The sequence below is a fragment of the Solanum dulcamara genome, chromosome 6 (genome assembly GCF_947179165.1).
Source record: "Solanum dulcamara chromosome 6, daSolDulc1.2, whole genome shotgun sequence".
Taxonomy (NCBI): Eukaryota; Viridiplantae; Streptophyta; class Magnoliopsida; order Solanales; family Solanaceae; genus Solanum; species Solanum dulcamara.
The window spans coordinates 7361167-7385337 of NC_077242.1; the positions used below are offsets into that span (position 1 = coordinate 7361167).

Genomic DNA, 24171 nt, shown 5'->3' on the forward strand with positions numbered 1-24171 from the left:
TGCTCTCTTTGTATTGCAGGCAGCTAGTGGTTTTCTTTTTTTAAAAAAAAAAAAAATTATTTAAATTCATTTGTTTTCTAGCTATTTTGTCCTTGACGAAAAGGGGAACGCATTTTTAGTTACTTATTTATACGTTACATTTCAAATGCAGACAAGATGTTGGACCACAGCAACTGGTTTTTTTTTTTATTGAACTTTAGGAAGTAGCCCTTAGTAAGTTTAGGAGCTTAGAACCTGGACGAGTTGAAGGATGGAATAAAAATAATAATTTCGGGATAATTTATGAATAAATTTAATTTATGTTTGGTAATGATAATATTTTGTTTTAAAATTATGTTATTTTATTATTTTAATATAAATGATGAAATATAATAATTTCATTTATCTTATCTATAGACAAAACAACCCCATAGTTAAATCAACCTTACTAACTTTTTCAGGGCAGCAAGTGTTAGGAAGCGACTTGTTCATAATTAATGGCACTAAAGTAAACAGCATTAAATCTCTTACATGAGTAATTTCAGGGAATATATTCTATCATTTGATTCATGTTAAGTGAATTATTAGAAATTTTTAGTAATTCAAAATAAATGAATTATATAAGGCTTGAGAGAATTGATAAAAAAAAATCATATTTATTCTTTATTTTAGTAATAATAGTTTAGAAATAATTAAAAGAATAATAATATAAAATAATCTTTGATTTGTGTCATTTTCACCCCTAACTATGCTTTTAAAATCAAACTACCTCCTCAACTTTGAACAATAATCAAATTTAATTATTGTTCAAAATTAAGGGAGAAATTTGATTTTAAAAGCAAATTTGGGAGAGGGGTGAAAATGATTTTCAGAAATGATGAGGACATGTAGGAAAAGACCCTAACTACTTTCCATGCCTCTAATGTGATATTACAACAGCAATACCATAAAAAAAAATTAAAAATACTCTGAATTGATCTCATGCCTTCTGGCGGCTAAGCAACATAATGTTCTTTTAATGAGAAATCATGAAGCCCGTCCCACTAGAACTGCTCCGTTACTGAAAGTAAATGTGATAGAAGCACGTGGCTAGTCTTAAAGAAGACAAAATAAAAATTAATGCCACAATAATGTGTATGGACGTGGCAATGCCAGAAGATGATATAATAATCGTCGTCGAAGTGGTCAACATAAAAGGGAGAACAATATGAGTTCTCAAAGTAGTCCTTTAAGAAGTAGCTGTTATCGTTGTGGTATGAAAGGCCACTGAAAAAATGAATGCCGGATGCCTGAGTATTTTGTCAGTTTATCAAAATTCCTTCAAAAGAAAGGCAAATAAAAGTGATGCCTCTTCTTCTAATTCCCGGATGGAGTCACACTTCACATTTGAAAATAATGTTGAAGCAGGACCTTCACAAGTATACAATGATAATATTGAAGCAAATTTGGCTTTAAATGATAACAATTTTAATGACTTCAATGATATTACTCATTTGGAGGATGAAGACTTTTTGGGAGATTATAATTGATGTTTAATTTTATTGTATGATTTACAATATGTTGTCGTTTTTATGTACTTTTGATTATCATGTTATTACTTTTATCTAAAAAAATTATAAAAAGAACTTAAGTTTTCTAGAAATATTGTTACTTATATTTTCTCTTATAATATATTTTTATTTTATGAAGATAAATAAATTTTCTCAATAATTTGATATCTAAGATGAGTACTGGAGATATGTGGCTTTGAATAGTGCTACAACACACACTATATTAAAAGAAAAGAATTATTTCTCTCATTTGATTAAGAAAGGGGTCAATGTTAATACCATATCCGATAGTATAAAAATAATTGAGGGCTTTGGAAGAGCAGCCTTATCACTACCTGGAAAAACAATATTGGCTATTAATAATGCCTTTTATTATAGAAAGTCTCAACGAAACTTATTAAGTTTTAAGGTTATTCGCCAAAATAGCTATCATATTGAGATTGCTATTGAAGAAAATATTGAGTACCTTTATATTACTACAATAAAAGCAAAAAAAGATTTGTGCATAAAAAATTACTTGTACTTTCTTCTGAGTTATACCACACAAATATTGATGTTGTTGAATCACATGCCATGATAAATAAAAAATTTATTGACCGTAATGAATTTATTATTTGGCATGACCGATTGGGTCATCCCGATTATAATATGATGCACAAAATTATTTAGAATTCACATGGGCACAATTTAAAGAATCAAAAAATTCTTCAATCTAAAGAATTATCTTGTGTTGCTTGTTCTCAGGGAAAATTGATTATTAAACCATCAGCAACTAAGATTGGAATTGAATCCTCTGCATTTCTGGAACATATACATGGTAATATATGTGGCCTAATTCACCCTTTATGTGAACTATTTAAATATTTTATGATTTTGGTAGATGCATATATAAGATGGTCATATGTATGCTTATTATCAACTCGCAACATGGCTTTTGCGAGATTGTTAGCTCAAATTATAAGGTTAAGAGCACAATTTTCAAATTATGCAATAAAGACAATTCGTCTTGATAATGCTGGTGAATTTACATCTTAGTCCTTTAATGATTATTGTATGTCGGTTGGAATAAAAGTTGAGCATCCAGTCGCTCATGTTCATGCTCAAAATGGTCTAGCAGAACTATTGATTAAACGTCTCCAGTTGATAGCTAGACCATTATTAATGAGGACAAAACCTTCTTTTTTAGTATGGGGCCATGCTATTTTGCATGCGGCAACACTTGTGCGCATAAGGCCAACCAATTTTCATGAATTCTCCACATTACAGTTGTCTTTTGGAAATGAGCCAAACATTTCCCATCTTAGAATTTTTGGGTGTGCAGTATATGTTTCAATTGCTCCATTGCACTGCACAAAGATGATTCCCCAAAGAAGGTTGGAATATATCTTGGGTATGAATCTCCTTCTATTATAAAATATTTGAAACATATTACTGGAGATTTATTTACGGTAAGATTCACTAATTGTAATTTTGATTAATCAGTATACCCAACATTAGGGGGAGAACATAAGCAATTGAAAAATTAGATAGATTGGAAGTCATTGTCACTATCTAATTTAGATCCCCAAACAAATCAATGTGAGCAAGAAGTTCAAAAGTTAATTTATTTATAGAATATTGCAAATTAATTGTCGGATGCATTTACTAACCTTCCATGGATTACTAAATCGCATATCTCAGCTGCTAATGCTCAAGTTCGAGTTGATGTCCCAATAAGACAACTTGTTCAGGCAAATGAGTCTAGGCAATGCTTAAAATGTGGAAGACCAATTGATTCTAAAGATAAAAATTCTCGAAAAGGAAAAGGAATAAATTATCATAATTTTGAGGCAATTGCTCAAGAAGAGCCTAGAGACATAACAAATAGTGATACCACCGAGGAGGTCCAACTATCTGAAAATAATGAGAATGAAGAAATCTCAATAAGTTATGTCTCGATAGGAAAAAGGTGGAATCAAAATGATATTGTGGTTGATAATATTTTCGCTTATAATGTTACCATTGAAATAATGCAACAAGATGAAGATCTTGAACCAAAATTTGTCGATGGATGTAGACAAAGAAATGATTGGCCAAAATAAAAGGATGCAATTCAAGCAGAGTTAACTTCACTTGAAAAACGTGGAGTTTTGAGATCAATAATCCGAACACTTGAAGGTGTCAAGCCAGTTGGGTACAAATGGATTTTTGTGTGTAAACGAAATGAAAAAGGTAAAGTCGTAAGATATAAAGCACGACTTGTAACCCAAGAATTTTTGCAAAGGCCTGACATTGACTATATGAAAACATATTCTCATGTGGTGGATGTAGTTACCTTCAGGTATCTAATGAATTTGATAGTTCATGAAAAGCTTGAAATGCACCTAATGAACGTGGTCACTGCCTATTTATATGGCTCATTAGACCATGACATTTTTGTAATTTTTTTTGAAGATTTAAAGTTCGTGAAGCATACAAGGATTCTCGAGAAATTTATTCAATACAGCTTTAAAAATCTTTATACAGGTTGAAACAATCAGGACGAATGTGGTTCAATCATCTTAGCGAATATTTGCTAAAAGAATGATTTAGAAATGATCCAATTTGCCATTGTGTCTTTATGAAAAGGTTTGGATCTAAATTTGTCATAATAACAGTATATGTTGATGATTTGAATATTATTGAAACTCCTGAAGAACTTTCAAAGGCAGTAAAATGTCTAAAAAAAAGAGTTTGAAATGAAAGTCCTCGGAAAGATAAAATTTTATCTTGGTCTACAAATTAAACATTTTGCAAATGAGATATTTGTCCATTAGTCAACATATACTAAAAATATTTTATAAAGGTTTTATATGGATAAAGTACATCCATTGAGTACTCCAATGATTGTGAGATCTCTTGATATTAATAAAGATCCATTTCAACCTCATGAAAATGGTGAAGAGTTTGTTGGTGTTGAAATGACATATCTTAGTACAATTGGTGCATTAATGTATCTTGCCAACAATTCTAGACCATATATAGTTTTTTTTGTAAGCTTGTTAGCGAGATTTAGTTCTTCTCCAATACGAAGAGATTTGAATGGAATTAAACATATATTCATATATCTCAGAGGGACCATTGATATGAGACTGTTTTACTCAAAATGAATCCATATCACAATTGATTGGTTATGCAGATGTAGGATATTTTTCTGATCTTCATAAAGGTCGATCGCAAACATGCTATTTATTTACATGTGGTTGTATAGCTATATTATGACGTTCAACAAAGCAAACTATGATTGCCACTTCTTTAAATCATGCAGAGATAATAACCATTAATGAAGCAAGTCGAGAATGCGTTTGGTTAAGATCAATAACTCAATACATTCAGAAAACATGTGTCTTTCTTTGAAAAAAGACATTCCAACAATATTATATGAAAATAATGCTACATATATAGCTCAACTGAAGAGTTGATACATCAAAGGACACAGAACAAAACATATTTCACCATTTTTTTTAATCATGATCTTCAAAAGAAGGGTGAAATAGATGTCCAACAAGTTCGTTTCAAGTGACAATTTAACAAATATGTTTACCAAGGCATTGCCAACTTCAACATTTGAGAAAATGAGATATAAAATTGGAATGCATCGTATTCGAGATATTAAGTGATATTCTCATTAGGGGGAGTAAATACGCGTTGCATTTTTTTTTTCTTAATCATGATTTTTATCCCAGTGAATTTTTTCTGGTAAGGTTTTTAACGAGGTAGCAAATAATGTGTATTAGGGATAAAGATATATACTTGTTTTTAGAACCTTTATTTTACATGCACATCTAAGGGGAAATGTTGTAAAATAATATATGTCCATGTTATCTTCCACCACAATTTGTTTCCACTATATCTTATCATCCACCATAATTTATTTCCACTATATCTTATCCACCATCATATTTTATCTTCACTATTATGTGTTCCCATTATAATTTATTTCTTCTTTTAGGTCTATAAATAGTCATTCTTATAAGCATTGATGAATCTACAATAATAATAATAATAATAAGATTACTCATTTGTTTTCTCCGGCTCTTCTTAAGTTGATGTGTCATTTTATTTATAAAAAGTATCCGATTAATATATTATTACATAAAGTCAAGATTTTGATTAGGCATGTATTCTTGGAGAAAAATGGTTAAACAAATCTGGCGGACCAAAGCCAATGGTTTCTTTCATAATATAATATAGGGTCTTTAAGAAAACAAAAACAAAAAAAAACCACACGTGTTAAATCCCTCAATACTTCTATTTAAAGCCAGCAAAACCATGTGTATTTCCACTTTGATTTAGCAACTAAAACAGGTGTAACAACTCACAGAATCACAAGCAAATAAAGTTTCAAATCTGATCTAATCTTCCACTGTATTAGATTAGTAGGTATTTTCCTCCATTTAAAGAGTTTCCTAGAGATAGGAAATTAGACTATTAATTACACTACAAGAAAAAAAAATGATGGTGGCGGGAATCAAGCCTTCTCCGGCGAGTTCCTCATCGGGATCCGGTAACCAAGGCCGGCCGAGATGGTTTTCCGGTACCAGAGATTCAGGTAAAAAAGCATTGATGGATGATCAGAAGCGCAGGCTTAGGGAAGCTGAAAAGGCTGAGAAAATTATGCACCTTATCCTATGGGGACCCAAATAGTCCATTCTGTTTTGTACTCTTTTTTTAGCCTAATATTAGTACGTACTAGTAGTTATTTTGATGTAAATATTTTTTTAAATGTTTTATTTCTTAGTTTTAATTAGCTTTTAACTGGAAGTTTTAATCTGAATAAGTCAAATCTATGTGGAGAGTATGTACTATTACAATGACCTCTTTGAAGAAATTTAAAGAGTTCGTAATTCTCATGTATTATCCTCTTACAATTACTTCGTCCTACTTTTATAATTATTTCTACTTAATTACTCATTCTGTTTTCGTTTCATATTAGATGGACACTTTCAATTTTACACTGTAATTTAAAAATTATTAATATATTAGAAGATTTTACGATTTTACCCTTTGTTTATATCAATACAATATACATAAAGTATTGAAATAATTAGTATTGAAAATTGTTTACATTCAAAAGGCCATATTAGTTGTAGGGGTAAAATAGAAAAAATTTAATTAATTCTATCTTAATTTAGTAAGTGATCAAGTAATAAAATGGCAGCCCGATGCACTAAAGCTCTCGCTATGCGCGGTGTTCGAGGAAGGGCCTGACCACAAGGGTCTATTATACGCAGCCTTACCTTGCATTTCTGCCAGAGACTGTTTCCAAGGCTTGAACCCATGACCTCCTGGTCACATGACAACAACTTTACCAGTTACTCCAAGGCTCCCCTTCGAAAAGACAGTCCGGTGCACTAAGGCTCCCGCTATGCGCAGGGTCCGGGAAAGGGCTGACCACAAGGGTCTATTGTACGCAGTCTTACCTTGCATTTCTGCCAGAGACTGTTTCCAAGACTTGAACCCATGATCTTCTGGTCACATGACATTAATTTTACCAGTTACTCTAATATGAGACGGAAGAAGTATTTTTTCGTTTGCAAGAGTTAAATTAATTTCATTTTAAATTTTAAAATTGAATTAAATACGAAACAGAGCATAGTAGCCTAGTGATTTGTGAATTTATATTAGTAATTGTTCTAGGAATTGTGAACTAGTCAAAGTATCCCAGGTTTAAGCAGTGTGAAGAAGTTAAGTGCAATGACAGTCTATTACTCTCTCAGTTGGTTTTTACTCATCAAATTTTGATTTGATACGATTATTAAAAAAATAATAATTGGTATGTCGAGTTTATTACTCCACACTTATTAATTGATAGAATTTTAAATATATGTACTCTATTTTTCAAAAACATTAATTTAATATTAATAAATTAAGGGTATAATAGGAAAAAAAAATGTTCTTGCTTGTTTTGTCAAAATTGACAAGTAAAAAAGTAAAATCAAATTAAAAAATATTTGACAAGTAAATTAAAACGGAAAGAGTATTTCATTTACACCATCAGTTGCAGTTTTAAGTATTAAAAATATATGTTATAACATGTTAAGCTACAATGTTATAAAGTGTAAAAGAGGCTCATTCCACTACAACAAATAAAAAATTTAGCGATTATAAAATAATTATCGTTATATTATATTTAAAAATAATAATAAATATAAATATTTATAATCAACATTTTATATAAATATTACTAGCCATTAAATTGTAATAACATTAACTTAATTACCGCAAAATATTTACTAAAAAAATATATATATATTACCATTAATTATCTTTTTTATTATAGTATTTTATTGTCAAGGTATACCGAGTATGATTTCTGGGAAGAAAGATAGATGAGCCAATCTGCGGCTGCAACAAATTAATTAATATACTCCCTCTTTGCATATTTCTTGCCCCTAATTATACTAAAAGTAATTTTTGTTTTATTTATCCATTTTAGCAAATTAATAGAGTTATTTTTTTCATACAATTTTTAGTACTCCCTTCGTCCCTTTTTTGTTGTCATATTAAAATTTTGCACAACCCTTAAAAAATATTAATTAGGAGCGTTATTTGACTGATATATTCCTTATTAATTTTTTAATCTTTATCTATTTATGTGCATCTTAATTCTAGAATAATTAATGCTAATGACAAAGTTGGAAAAAGATAATTAATTCTCTCTTGATTGTTTAAATTGACAACTATTTTGGAATAAGTATAAAGTTTACATGACAATTAATATGAAACGGAGGGAGTATTACATAACTATATAAAGTACCAATATTCAAATTTAGAATTTCAAAATATCATTAATAAAATATATCTCTAATAATTTTATTTTTTAATTTTTTTTTTATGCCAAATCAATATGAGCCAAGCTACCTTAGAAGCAGGTTACTCTTTTGCTCTATAACGTCTAGGCACCCCTTAAGCTAGAAAGTTGATTATAGAGATTTCCACAGCTTAGTTGTAGTTTGGAATTTAGAACTTAAGAGAACTTAAAAAAGTAAGGTTTTGAGATAATATATTTGAATTAGGAAGGCCCTTAATTTGTTGCTCGAGTAACTAGATTAATAGTCACATCATGTTGGCATTTTTCCACCTGCATTTTCTTTGACAAAGTTTTGGAAAAGGTGTAATAGCATATATGCTTGTGGAAATTAATCTTTATAGAGTGTACTAAGTTGTATGCTTCAATTATTATTAAAAATTTAAAATCTTATATTCTCATGGTCGGAAAATAATATAATACTATAGTCCATATGGGCCATGGAATGAAAAATTGGAGTATGATTATAGTTGCATCAATCAGCAGGGTGACGAAAGTTTTGATTCTGGGTCTGATGTATGATCATTTTGGCCCTCGTATTTGATGGCGCGATATTTCAAATTATAATTTTATTGTGTGGTTAGAATTAAATATGATTTTATTTTATTTTTTGTTATCGATAATGAGATTCTAGATTCAACTTTGAACAAAACAATAACAACATATTTAGTATATAATTCTCAAATAAAGTCTGAAAATAATAGAATATACTTATTTCTATATTTTTGAACAATACGAATAGATGTAAAACAAGCAAGTGAGGCTTCAAATAGAGTTGTATCCAGGGCCACTCAAACAAGTTCATTTTTGTATTTTGCTTTATATTTAGTATCCGTGCATTTTTGAAATACATTAATTTTCCTTAAACCAATGCATTTTTTCAAAAGATAGTGCTTTTCAAATAAATTAAAGAATTAATCCAGCACTTATTTGTTGTTCTAGATTCTAATTCCTCAGTTTGTACTATTTTATTTCCTTCTTAAGGTGGAAAAACAGTCACTTTTTTTGTTCTCTATCTTTTATTTAAGGTCTCATTAAACTTTTAGAAGTCACTTTTCCATAAAATATCATTTCAAAAATGGAATCCTCATCACATGAAATAAAAAAAAACTAAAAAAATTATCAATCTGACAGCATATCAAAATGACCTGTCTGGCTACCTCCAACTATTAACTTAGTGGTTATCTTGACTTTTTTTTTTGACGAAAATAAATCAATTCCCCTTAATTTGAACTTATATGACAATAGTGTTACTTGTTTATATTTGACTAAGTACAATAGTAAATTGCGGAAATAGCTATATTCGAAAGTGTTAATTTTTATTTTCCTCCTTTCATATAGAATTAATAATTACTACTACTTTTATGGAGTAAATTAGGCTGCTTATGGGACGGATAATTTCAGTTAGCGATTTGAGCTATCGGATATCAATTTTTAAATTTACTAATTCTATAGCCAACCTATAAGATATCGGTTGATTCAGTAACGGATTATCAATTATCGGGCTGTTATCGGGCGATGTATCAGCTAATCTCTAATCACTATGGTGTTTTTTTTCCGATGAACGCACTTTACAAAATGACACCCTTTTCACTATTTAAATGCAGTGAGCAATGATAGAAAAAATAATAGTACTAAACACATAAAACTTGCCTCACAAAGTCAAGATCGATGCTAAAAATATTTAACACTTGCATCGATATATAAATTCATGTCAAGTGTTACTAGTTACAAAAACATAAAAGTAATATTTATCAAAGGGAATAGGGATAATGACTACCAAGCAACTAAGTACAAAGCTTTAATTAACTACAAGTAACTTTATTAAAACAAGTCTTTACTAGACAAAAATTGATTAATTCAGAACATTTTGAGCAATAACAAGATAAAATGGATAAATTGATGCAAATTTTCAACTAATTGTTCCGTTTTCAATCTCTAGTGAAAGCATTACTCAGTACCTACCAACGAGAATAAAGGATTAAGCAAATAAATTTGAGATTTGAGAAGCAACTGAGCAGTGAGCAAAAAGAGTCTAAGAGATGAAGAGACCTGAGGTACTTACGGGATTAGACTTAGAGTGATGTAAAACAAAAATTCAGAATAAACGGGGTTTCTTTAACAGTTTACATCTTTACCTCTTTTAAGACAAAATATATAATTATAGAAAAGTAAACAAGTTTAGCCTTTAGAAGTTAGGAGTAACGGAAAAAATACATAATTAGTTAATTACTCTTATATATTGTGGTAAAATATTAAATGAGGCTAATATACCTAAAATAAAAGTGTAAGTATATGGTAATTCTTAAAGGGTTAATGGTTTATCCAATAAGAAAATTTAATAATTCGCCCCCACACCAATAAGTCGTTAATTATAAAATTTTAATCCGCTCCCCAACCACTTATTCGTTAATCCAATATCAATAAGCCAATAAATCAATTTTGCGGTTGGTTTATCGGTTACGATTCGATTTTGAACACCCTAGAGTAAATTACTTCTTTCTTTGATGATATTTTAAAATTATAAAAGGTTATAATTTGTGACATCTTTATATAACTTTAAATATGTAAATTTATTTGAATAATTAATAATATTTGATTTTAAATGTGTCGATGAATTCTCACATTTTTCATCTTTCGAATTTGGGAGACTTTTTAAAACATTATTTTGGATCAAGTTAAGATATTTTTAAGTTAAGCAATTTAACCGGTCCTCATTGAAAATGTGTTTATCTGACGTAGTTAACTTTTTTCAGATCTTTTAAAAAAATTTACCATCACTATTCTTTCTGTAAAAATATAAATTACACTTGGACAAATCAATTAGAAGTAACCAATTCGACTGTAAAACATTGAATGAACCTTTTGGCATTAGCTTACAAGTTACTACAATCGTTCATAACCACAAAAAGGAGTAGTACAAAGTGGATCCGATTAGTAAACGTGTTGTGCTCTTATTCGTCTATCTCATAAATATTAAAAATCTATATATAAAAAAATATCCTTAAAATATTGGATAAGCCTTCAAATTCAAACCTCACACTCCATTTTTCCTTTCTCCATTTTCCTCAGAACATAGAAATGGAAAACAACTATTTTCTGTAAAGTAACGCACTGTTTTGGATTCTCTTTTTCTTCGTCTTCTTCTTCACGTTTTGCTATGGCGGCTGTTACTTCAGTATCTTTCTCGGCGATTGCTCAATCGGCGGAAAGGAAATCCTCCGTTTCTTCATCTCGTTCTATTGATACATTTAGGTTCCGTTCCAACTTCTCCTTTGATTCCGTCAATGTTCGATCTTCCAATTTCACCTCTCGCTTTGTTGTTCATTGCACGTCCAATTCAGCAGCAGGCAAGTTCTCTTCTTTATGTCACGATTCAGTGCTTCGAATTGAAAATTGGAAAAAAAAAATACAGTATACAATTACTATTTTTCATCTGATTTTCTGTTTAGTTTAATTTCTCAGCAAGTGCCTATAGCTAATTTTATGATTGTGTGGAGGTGCATGTATGGTGTTACAATTGCTCGACTAATTTCTTTCTAATACGACTGCGTTTAGTCTATATCTTACAATTTTTGATATGAAATGCATAATGGTTGAATTTAGATTTAGATATAGTGAAATGCCGATGTTTCCTCGTTGGAATTACTTACATGTGATTTGAAGTATTGAAATAATTTTTCTGTTATATGCTCACTTCATTCTGCTTTATATAACACTTGGTGGGCGTTTGGAAAAAAGTAGTATTTGTTTTCATATTGAAAATGTTATCGGGAAATTGGAGTTGTGTTTGTACATGAATACAAATTGGAATTGTTTTTGAATTTTTGGAAGTGATTTGGAGCGGAAATTGTGAAAACAACCTTTACATTTTCTCGATTAAATTAAGTTCGTAACCATTGCTTTAAAATATTTGTTAGCTCTCTACTTAGCTTACGGTCTGATTTCATGTACCTTTTGTAATGAAGTGTAATAAAATGACCTTACTTCTTCTAAAAGAATTATCAAATATATATACTAGTCAAATTAACATAATAGACTCCATGTTAATACAAATCACATCGTATAAAATGGATTGGAAGGAGTACTATTTCTTGCTAATGAAAATTGAATTAACTTGTCAAAGGAAAAAACATGGAATATTGAACTAACTGTTATAAAATAAACTAACTTCACAAAATAAGGAGAAAAATAAGAGGAGAGAGATCAGAGAGAGGATTTGTATGTATTTCTGTATCTTTTACAATGTCAAAACATGGCATTTATAGCCAGCAATGGGAGGAAAAAGAAGAACAAGTGGGCAAGTTGGTATATTTAAGTGGGCCCTGCAAAAGGGACATCCACTAAACCACTTGCTCATTAACACTTCGTCTTGGATGTCCACGTGAAATATGTCTCATTACAAACTTTACAAGACATAATATACATATTTATCGTAAACATTCATAAATATTTACTTTATTTTAATTATAATATTTACTTTATTTTTTTTTGAAGAAAAATATGGATATGCCTCAAATTTTATTTGGATCAATGATCAATGATCAATCACGAGAATATTTATGTAATTGATAATGGAACAACTCATGTCATTTTTAATGACGAGAAATATTTTTCCAACTTGCTTAGAAGAAAAACAAATGTCACTACAATTTTTGGTAATTCGAAAATGATTGAAGACTCCGGAAGAGCTACTGTATTTCTGCCTAAGGGGACAAAAATTGTTATAGAAGATGCACTACTCTCTTCTAAATTTCCAAGAAACTTGTTAAGTTTTAAAGATATCCGCAAAAATGGATATCATGTTGAGACACTATATGAAATGAATACTGAATACCTTGGTATAACCAAAAGTGTCTCAGGCCAGAAATATATTTTGAAAAAATTATCAACTTTGTCGTCTGGCCTATATTATGCAAAAATTAGTGCAATTGAAGCACATATGCTCGTAAACCAGAAGTTTACTGATCTAAATAGATTTTTGCTATGGCATGATCGAATAGGTAATCCTGGATCAATAATGATGAGACGAATTCTTGAAAATTCAACTGGACATCCGTTAAAGAACTAGAAGATTCTTACGAATGATGAATTTTCTTGTGCTGCTTGTTATCAAGGCAAATTAATTGCCAGACCATCGACCCTGAAGGTTGGCATCGAATCTCTTGACTTTTTAGAGCGTATACATGGAGATATATGTGGACCTATTCATCCACCTAGTGGATTATTTAGATATTTTATGGTCCTAATAGATGCATCGTCTAGATGGTCTCATATGTGCCTCTTATCATCTTGTAACCTGGCTTTTGCGAAGTTGTTAGCACAAATAATAAGATTAAGGGTGCAATTTTTAGATTATCCAATTAAGGCTATTCGCCTTGATAATGCTGGAGAATTTACATCCCAAGTTTTTGATGATTATTGCTTATTAATTGGGATAAAAATTGAGCATCATGTTGCTTATGTTCATACTCAAAATGGCCTTGTAGAGTCATTTATTAAGCGCCTACAATTGATAGCAAGACCTCTACTAATGAAAACGAAATTATCAATTACTGTTTGGGGTTATGCTATCTTACATACAACAACACTTGTACATCTCAGACCGATGCATTATAATAAATACTCTTCATCACAATTAGTATTTGGTCATAAGCCAAATATAACCCATTTACGAATTTTTGGTTATGCGGTATATGTGCCTGTAGCACCACTACAACGTACAAAAATGGGCCCTCAACGAAGATTGGGCATCTATGTTGGGTTTGACTCACCCTTCATAATTCGATATCTTGAACCGTTGACTGGAGACTTATTCACTGTTCGATTTGCAGATTATCGGTTTGATGAAACAACTTTTCCGCCATTAGGGGGAGAGAAAAAAGACCCCGTAAAAAAATTGTGTGGAAGGTTTCATCACTATCTCATTTTGATCCACTATCCGCACATGTGAGCAGGAGGTCCAGAAGATCATCCACTTACAGAACATAGCAAATCAAATGCCAGATGCATATACTAATTTGAAATGGATAACTAAGTCACATATCCCTACAGTGAATGTGCCTATTCGGATTGATGTCCCAAAAGGACCATCTACTAGTATCATAGTTTCTGAATCTCAAACACGTCTGAAGCGTGGTAGACCATTGGATTCAAAAGATAAAAATCCTAGAAAGAGAAGCGTGAGGAATAACAAAATTGATACTACAAAAGAACCTCTCGAAGAAGGTCAAGATTTAAGTGATCCTGATATTCCTGAAGAAATCAGTGAACCCGAGACTCGAGTGAATGAAGAACTTTCAATAAGTTCTATCGGTGATGAGATAAATTTGGATCGATCGAAAATTACGCTGGATAATATTTTTGCATATAATGTTGCACTTAACGTCATGCAAGATAGTGAAAGTCTTGAGCCTAAATTCATTGAAGAATGTCGACGTAGATGTGATTGGCTAGAATGACAAAATGCAATTCAATCAGAATTAGACTCACTTGCTAAACATGAGGTTTATGGACCTGTAGTCCAAATCCCTGAAGGTGTAAAACCATTTGGATATAAATGGGTTTTTGTGCGAAAACGAAATGAGAGAAATGAAATTGTAAGATATAAGGCACGCCTTGTTGCACACGGATTTTCTCAAAGACCCGGGGTCAATTATGAAGAAACATATTCACTTGTTATGGATGAAATAACATTTCGATATCTCATCAGTCTAGCTGTACATAAAAATCTTGAAATACATCTAATGGATATAGTTACAGCTTATCTTTATGGTTCACTTGATAATGAAATTTACATGAAAATCGCAAAAGGATTAAAATTGCCTAAAACATGTACTAAACCTTGGGAGATGTACTCAATGAAATTGCAAAGATCATTATATGATCCGAAACAATCAGGGCGCATGTGGTATAATCGCCTTAGTGAGTACTTGATAAATGAAGGTTATATAAATGATGTTATTTGTCCATGTGTTTTTATTAAGAAAACGGAATCAAAATTTGTTATATTCGTCGTTTATGTTGATGACATAAATCTCAGTGGAACTCCTGAAGAGGTCTAAAAGACGATAAAGTATCTAAAGAAAAAAATTGGGATGAAAGATCCTGAAAAGACAAAACTTTGTCTAGGTATGCAAATTGAACATTTAGCAGAAGGGGTCTTTGTCCACCAATCCGCCTACACTGAGAAAATCTTAAAACGATTTTACATGGACAAAGCACATCCATTAAGTACTCCAATGATTGTTCAATCATTTGAAGTGAAAAAAGATCTATTTCGACCTCCAGAAGAGGATGAAGAACTTCTTGGTCCTGAAGTACCATATCTCAGTGCTATTGGTGCACTTATGTACCTTGCTAATGCAAACAGGCATGATGTAACATTTTCTGTTAATTTGTTGGCAAGGTATAGTTCATCCTCAACGTGAAGGAATTGGAATGGTATCAAGCATATTTTGCGATACCTCAAAGGTACTATTGATATGAGTTTTTTTTTATACTAATAAAGATTGTGCAAACCTTATTAGTTATGCAGATGTAGGTTATTTATCAGACCCACATAAAGCTCGATCTCAGACAGACTATTTATTTACACACGGAGGAACTGTTATATCATGGCGATCTACAAAGCAGTCTATTGTTGCTACTTCTTCAAATCATGCTGAAATAATAGCAATTCATGAAGCAAGTAGAGAATGTGTGTGGTTGAGATCGATGATATAGTTCATTAAAGAAAGATGCGACCTGGAAAATGATGTCAAAGTATCCATAATTATATTCGAAGATAATGCCGCGTGCATAGCTTAATTGAAAGGCGGCTTCATGAAAGGAGACAAAACGAAACATATTTCACCAAAATTATTCTTCACACATGATCTCTAGAAGAATGGTGATATTGATGTACAACAAGTTCGTTCGAGTAATAATCTTACAGATTTATTCACAAAGGCATTACCAACATCAACTTTTGAGAAGCTAAGATATAAGATTGGAATGTGTCGTCTCCAAATTATCAAATGAAATTTTCATAAGGAAAGTAAAATATGCGCTGTACTATTTTTCCCTTAACCAAAGTTTTGTCCCACTGGGTTTTTCTGGTAAGCCTTTTAATGAGGCAACACTCAAGGCGTATTACTAGATGTGTGTATTCCTTTTCCTTCACTAGGCTTTTTTTCACTGAGTTTTTTCTAGTAAGATTTTAACGAGACACAATATTTATGGATATTAATGAGCAAGTGGTTTAGTGGATGTCCCTTTTGCAGGACCCACTTAAATATACCAACTTGCCCACTTGTTCTTCTTTTTCCTCCCATTACTGGCTATAAATGCCATATTTTGGCATTGTAAAAGATACAGAGATACATACAAATAAAAAGGAAATTATTTAAATATTATTAGACTTATCAATATTGTCTTCTGAAAAATTAAAGAAATCAGCTACATCCAGATACATAGGCTCAATATTATCTTCAGAGATAAAATTTGTCTCTGAATTATTTTCTGCCATCTTCAAGGATGCCTGTTGTAGTTAAATCAGACGTTTTGATGACCGGCAAGTCCGCGATCAGTGCCCATACCTCCACATTTATGACATACTTTCTGAATTTTTCTTTGATAAAGCTTCTGGCTTTTCACTCTTTTTTTGTACTGCTGATCATTTTTTGGTGCTAGCCGAGTATCATGATTATAATTTCTTCTTCGACCCTGATCATGACCACGACTGGGGCCATGACCTCTTTTTCGGTGGTTATAATTTGCCTAATTCACTTCAGGGAGTGGCAAAGAACCAACGGGCCGACTATCATGATTTTTCATTAATAGTTCATTGTGACGTTCAGCAATCAGAAGGTGTGAAAGTAATTCAGAATATTTCTTAAAATCCTTTTCGTGATATTGCTGCTTCAGGAACATATTCACGGGTGGGAATGTGGAGTATGTTTTTTCAAGTTTATCTTACTCAGTGATTTCTTCTCCGTATAAATTTAATTTAACTGAGCTATAATTCTAAACAAGGTAGAATTATATTCAGTTATATTTTTGAAATACATTAATCTCCGATTTAGCCAATAATGACGTGCTTGTGGAAGGATAACCAACTTCAGGTGGTCATATCTTTCTTTTAGATTCTTTCACAATTTAAGGGGATCCTTTAATGTAAGGTACTGTAATTTTAATCCTTCGTCAAGATGGTGGCAGGAAAATATCATGGCTTTGGCACGGTCTTAACTAGATGCCGTATTGTCATCTTTGATGGTATCCGCCAGACCCGTCGATTTTAGATGTATTTCGGCATCTAGTGCCCATGATGAGTAGCCTTTTCCAGAAATATCAAGAGCAACAAATTCAAGTTTTGAGATATTAGACATTTTAAGAAAATAAATTTTTTACCCCTTTTGTTATCTTCTTAAAAATATAGCTCAAAGTGATGGAGGCTTGTGCTTATAACGTGTTATAAAATAAACAAACTTCACAAAATAAAGAGAAAAATAAGTGAAGGAGAGAGATCAGAGAGAGAGAGTTTGTATGTATCTTTTACAATGCTAAAACATGACATTTATAGAAAAAGAACAAGTGGGCAAGTTGGTATATTTAAGTGGGCCCTGCAAAAGGGACATCCACTAAACCACTTGCTCATTAACACTAACAGAGAAATGAAGCCTTTTTCTGGTTTAATGTTTCTGTCTGCATTTTTTTGCAACTATCTTCATTTTCTGTATGTATGTACATTTTCTTTTGTCTAATTTCTTTCTGGTTACTTATTCTGTTCTATCTCAGTGATTTTTCAAGTGTATATTTTATGATGTAATGATGCAACGTGTTATATTGAATTGTTTCCAGATTTGCCAACTGTTGCTGACACTAAAATGAATTTCTTGACCGCTTACAAGCGTCCAATTCCAACTGTCTACAACACAGTGTTGCAAGAGCTAATCGTGCAACAACATTTGATAAGGTACAAGAAATCCTACCAATATGATCCCGTGTTTGCGCTAGGTTTTGTTACTGTGTATGATCAACTTATGGAGGGCTACCAAAGTGAAGAGGATCGTGATGCCATCTTCAAAGCATATATAGAGGCGCTAAAGGAGGATCCTGGGCAATACAGGCATGTTTTATCCATCACTTGCCACTTTTTGTTGCTTTTTACTTCCTTTTTGTCTAAAGGCACACAAATAATTGTTTATAAGCGATGGGCTGCTAGCATTAAGCCTTCCAGTAAGGTAGTTGTAGATAAAATATAAGTTTAATTATCATTAAGAGTTTCTTGGAGGATGAGACCAAAACCCAAGATGAGAAATGCAGGTGTATGATTTCCCAATGAATGGAAGTGCTATTCAAAACTAGCTGTAGAATCCTTGATCAATTTTCATTTACTAAGATGTAGCTTACTGTTATCCTCAATCTAACAGTATCTTCCTGGGCTTACAAAGAGGAACCCATGAATGAATTGAATAAAGTAACCCCATTCTGAAGTGGATATGTCTAGTATAAGTTTTTTAGCCAAGAGATTACATGGGATGAGACTGATGGACCCAAATTATACATTTTCACATTTTTCCACTTGTAGAGTGTCATGACCCATTTTCGAGCCACGACTGGCACCCAGTAGGCTCTCACCTGGCTCACGAAACCCATGCCTCTCAAGACAAAACTCAAATTTATAGATCAGGTTTCATAACCAAACTTCATACATGCTTAGCAAATCCCAAATATAAATCAACTACTCTCAAGTTCTCAACATAATATTGAAAATTCTCAATCATGATTCACCCATACAAGAATGAAAAATTAGATTTATGAAAAGAGTTGAAGAATAAGTACATCTTTATATACTAGATAGAATTCCAGGGAGAGCCTCTCATCTTTCTTGTGGTGGCCAAAAGTGTCACTCTTTATCTTTATCTTGTTAAGATAATACAAATATTGTTCTAGAGTTTCCTCTATGTAATCCATCAAAAGGTTAGGTCTGTGACGTAGAAATAGGCGTCTCCTTTTTCACTAAAGAAGACTTTAGTGTAAATGCAAATCTTTGCCTTTGGAATGAAGAAGATGTTCAATTGTAAGAGGCAAATGCTTAAGACTTAAACCATGGGGCCTATGAATTGAAGCAGATTATATGTCTCTAATGCCTTGAAGAGACAACCACAGCAATATAATACTGGGAGCCAAAAAAATCCAAGGACTTTAATCTTTAGTGACCAGAGATTAAGGAGTTAATTTTCCATTCAAACAGAGACTATCTGATTTTATAATATTGAACTGTGCCACAAAAGCTCAAGCTTTAGAATTCTTTGTTAAAAAGTTAGATGGTAATATGAGGTGGCTATATTATGCTAAAAACTAACCTAGAAAATGCCGAAACCATGCTCCATTTATTTGAAACTAATGATATGGGAAGATTTTCATTTTTCTTTTAGATATTTCTTGTGCATTACCTTTTAAATATCATGATTCATGACCATCCGATGTAAGAAGGTTAGAAATTTTTGTGGGTGTTCTTATTTTTTTTATCACATTTTTTAGTCTTGAGTAGAAATGAAATGAGCAAAATGGATATTGATGATCATATAGCCAAGTGCCAATAGTTTGGGGTCTAGGCATAGATGTTGTTGATGTTACTGTAGTTGTTATAATCTTTTGTCTAACGTTGAGTAGATTTATCAGGAATGTACTTACCTTTTATTATGATGTATGCCCATGAATGTTTTCCATTCTAGCGATTCTAACTTTCCCAATATGTTTTTAGAGCTGATGCACAAAAATTAGAAGAATGGGCTCGTACTCAAAATGCCAATACGCTAGTTGACTTTTCATCCAAAGATGGAGAAATTGAAAACATTTTCAAGGATATTGCACAGCGAGCTGGAACCAAGGACGGTTTCTGCTACAGTCGATTATTTGCGGTTGGTCTCTTTCGCCTACTTGAGTTGGCAAATGTAACTGATCCTACTATCTTAGAAAAGGTATATATCATGACATTCTTCTTAGTAAATTTTGTATTTTACAAGAACTTCCTGCTCGTCTATGTTTACTTGGATTACTTAAACCATCTAGAAACACCACAAGCACTATGGTTTGTGTAAACCTGTAACACTCTGGAAATAGTTATGATAAACGCGTAAAGTAATTTAGTGTCAGAGGGAAGGTTACACATGATCAGGAGTTGTAAGCCCGTATCCGGGTGAGAAACATATAATTTCAGTTTGCCTTTGCATAGCTAATTACCCGGTGCATTGAAAAAAAGAAAAAAAACAAACAAAAACAGGAACGTATAAATTTCAAGTTTTCATCTCAGATAGAACTCTAAAAATTGGGAAACCTGTTCAAGTCATAATGCTGATGCACATTTTCTTTTAGAGCTTCTTAAGTTGGGGCTAGATATAGTTTCTGTTCTTGTCTTTTCGCTCATGTTTGTGTGCTAGCCTCTATACTTTATTACCGCCAGATTTAGAAAACCTACTGTATCATTCTGGCTGATATCAAACAGACAAAGTGAATAAACGGAAACCAGTCAGAGAATTAGAGAGTAATTTCAGAGAGAAGGTTCATTTTCCTTATTGCCTAGAATAAGACATGATCAGGCCGTTGATTTAGTGATTTTCCTTATTTTTCTGACATTTGGGGGACCAATTTCCTGCTCTGCTTTACTCTCAAGAAGATTCACACTCCTGTTTCCTTCTCATGAGTCTTAAATGATTTGCTATTAATGTCTGTTAGTAGCAAAAGGATCAGCAGAGATATTCATTCATTACTATTAGCTTCAGGTAATCCCCAGCCATTAGCAACAGCATTTCCCTATAGGACTATTTGCTGCTAAAGCCTCCAAACTCTAGTCATCTCTTTGCGCCCTTCAGTGAAAATTCAGCGGCAAGCTTCTTCTTTTTTCTTTGCATGAAGTCTAAAGCCAATTCCCACTGTTTGATGCCAAGAAAGTGCACCATAAAACAATCTGGTCTTCTTCACTTTTTCTTGTTCAAAGTAAAGTTTCTTAAAAGAGCAGAAGACTCGCTTTCAGCACTTAAATCACTTACAATTTGAGGTTTTGCTCAATATAGTTGGTCATGGTTTGTACAATTTGGCATGAATACTTTGGTGATTAACTAAATTGATTTTAATGGGATTATACAGAAAGGCATTGAAGCTGGACTGAGATCTCAGAATTGCAATTTAGATTGGTCATTGGAGGGAGTTGACTTGTGTATTTTGGCTTATGGTGAAAGAGAATTCACTCTTACTTTTGACACTTTTTAACTGATTCACATTAACAATTTCCAAATACCATTTTTCACTTTGAATACAAAACTATTTTTTTTCAACTTCACAATTTTCATGTCCAAGTGGGCCCTTATATTCCTTTCAGTTACCTTGCCCATTGTTACTGTTTCTCTTTCTTCTTGACATATTCTTTTGTGAAAAAAATGAACATCCATGAGTGCTAGATCACACTAGAAGTAGATGTGAAGCAATAGATTCTTAAGATAAAAGTGTTCAAAATCTTACATGGTTGTATTTATGATATAGGGTAAAACTTCAGACTTGTGCATTATATGGACTAAAACTACAATTCACTGTTCGGATCTGTACAAATTTAACTTTAAAGAACATTGTAATCTTTATTCCATAAAACATGGTTATGCGGGGAAGTGTTCATTCTGAAGTCAAAGGTATCAGTTCTCAGGAAATCTGTGAGAAAGATAATTGATGGCACTCATCCTAGAACAAGGAAAAGCTCATGGATTAATGGCCAAAACTGTAAAATAGGAACTCTTTGAGTTATTGTCTGTGCAAGTTTCTTGAATGGATTTAACCTGTCCATGGTATCCCTGTAATTGTACCAGAAATATCAGGAGTTCTACTATCTCTCTCTGTCTCTATAAATCATTGACCAATGCTAGCATTTCTTGATTGCACTGATGAATCAACAAATGTGTGGTTGCTAAATGATGATCTTCACAAACAGTTACATCCATCACAAAAGAGGGGAAAACGGGAACAAAGAAAAAGTTCAAATCATTTTTCTCATATACAACATGATACTCCATTAGGATGAAATTCAATGTCTCTCTAAATGAAAAGCAAGCAAATTCCTTAATAGTGCCCATAGTCTAGTCTTCCTCCCATGAGACCTATTTTGTCTTTTAACCTTAACGAGAAAGTAAAAGTTGTCTGTTAACCCTCTATGTATAAAGAGAATTAAATTGCCCTGTACTTTATTATTATAGCACAACTGTTTTTTTTGTCTTGAAAATTCTGTACGACAAGAAGGCTAATATGAAGACTCTCCTTTAGTTAGAGTTCCTTGTTGTACTCTTCGCTTGAGGTCTTTGGCGGTTAGGGTAGTTTTCAAGAGATTCGTGCTAGTAAGCAAAAAAGAAGAAAACAATTCGAACTTAAGATAATCTTGAGTTTACTTGCCATAAAAAGTGTCACTTGTTTGGATAATTGGATTGATAAAACACCAATGGTCTTGCTTATAATCGGAGTAACCAGTGTAGCAGGTTTCCTGAATGTGTTCACGTATAGGTGAAATCCCCCATGTTTATGCTCATGTAAATTTCAATACTCTTATACGAGAATATCATTGTTGACTTGTGGAATTGGCATGACAGCTTTGTGCCGCTCTCAATGTAAATAAGAAAAGTGTGGACCGGGACCTTGACGTTTATCGCAATTTGCTCTCCAAGCTGGTTCAGGCTAAAGAGCTGTTGAAAGAATACGTGGAAAGGTTAGAGTTCTTTCTTGGTTCAACATTCTTCGTATCCTTTCTCTTCACTGTTTACTATAAACTATTCAGCTGTTTTTTTCCCTCTAACATGATCCTTGGATAAGCTCTAACTAGGTTTTGTTCATCATAATCAGCCAGAAATCCATGACTATTCCCCCCCTCCCCTCCCCCCAAAACACACACACACAACTCTCGTTTATGTCCCGTTGTTTCCCTTCCTCTCCATTTTTTACGTTCTTCACATGTATTTTGGTATAGTGTAAATACAGTCAATCAGGACCTTGTCTGGTGAAAATACTTGTACTATTTTTATCTCAATTTTATAATGTCTGTGTCGTTTAGGGAGAAGAAAAAGAGAAGCGAAAGGGAAACTCAGAAGGCCAATGAGACTGTGACAAAATGCTTGGGAGACTACCAATATGCTGGTAGGTAAGACAAAGATAATTTTGCCCTCCTGCCTGGACCTCATTGACTTGTTTCACTAACGGAACTGTCCATGTACAATAGAGCTCAGTCTCCAAAGCTCAGGCAAGTTATATTAGAAGATCAAAGTTACGTTGAATGTTTTGTCATTACAGTAATTGGGATATATTACAATGTTCATTATTTTCTGGTTAAACAGAATAACTTCATTGTTGCAACTATCTCTAAATTATTTGTAGATAAAGCCTGTGTAGTGTCAAAAAATGAAAGAGTTACTCAGCAGTCATGCTCTCTCATTTTCTGTGGTTCTGGTTTTGTTTCAAGCTGTGTAAACATTGCATTACGACTTTATTTATTCTAACCAGAGTACTGGTAAAATCAGCTAAACTCTGCTATAACAATTCATTACGTAGAGAGAACTCTTCAACTGGTGGTGAGTATTCATACTTGCAGAAAGTTTGTGAAGGTAAAAATGCAATAAGATCTCCCACCCTATCCTTGAAGATTAGGGCTTTTAAGTATTACTTGAAAGCACTACATCAGTTATTTGATTGAGGATTTTAAAGTTCCATTTCTGTTTTTCTCAAGGCACATACTTAATCAAGTTAAAGCTTAGATTGTTTAATTAGGAGTTAATTTTGTTAGTTGTAAAAGTTATCCAC

General features: G+C 32.4%; 1 protein-coding gene across 1 annotated transcript; it reads left to right on the plus strand.

The window, feature by feature from the left end:
- The first annotated feature begins 11374 nt into the window (after positions 1-11374).
- Positions 11375-23858, plus strand: LOC129891724 (protein THYLAKOID FORMATION1, chloroplastic). Its single transcript, XM_055967180.1, has 5 exons — positions 11375-11708; positions 18199-18466; positions 20108-20324; positions 22971-23086; positions 23429-23858. The coding sequence occupies exons 1-5, from the start codon at positions 11519-11521 to the stop codon at positions 23517-23519; spliced, it is 882 nt and encodes a 293-aa protein (XP_055823155.1). The 5' UTR covers positions 11375-11518; the 3' UTR covers positions 23520-23858.
- The last annotated feature ends 313 nt before the right edge of the window (positions 23859-24171 follow it).

Excerpts from the sequence above, each read along its gene's own strand:
- LOC129891724 (XM_055967180.1), top strand. The coding sequence starts at position 11,519 with ATGGCGGCTGTTACTTCAGTATCTTTCTCGGCGATTGCTCAATCGGCG. Across the intron at positions 11,709-18,198 it reads CACGTCCAATTCAGCAGCAG|ATTTGCCAACTGTTGCTGAC; the intron begins GCAAGTTCTCTT and ends AATTGTTTCCAG. Across the intron at positions 23,087-23,428 it reads TTGAAAGAATACGTGGAAAG|GGAGAAGAAAAAGAGAAGCG; the intron begins GTTAGAGTTCTT and ends TGTGTCGTTTAG.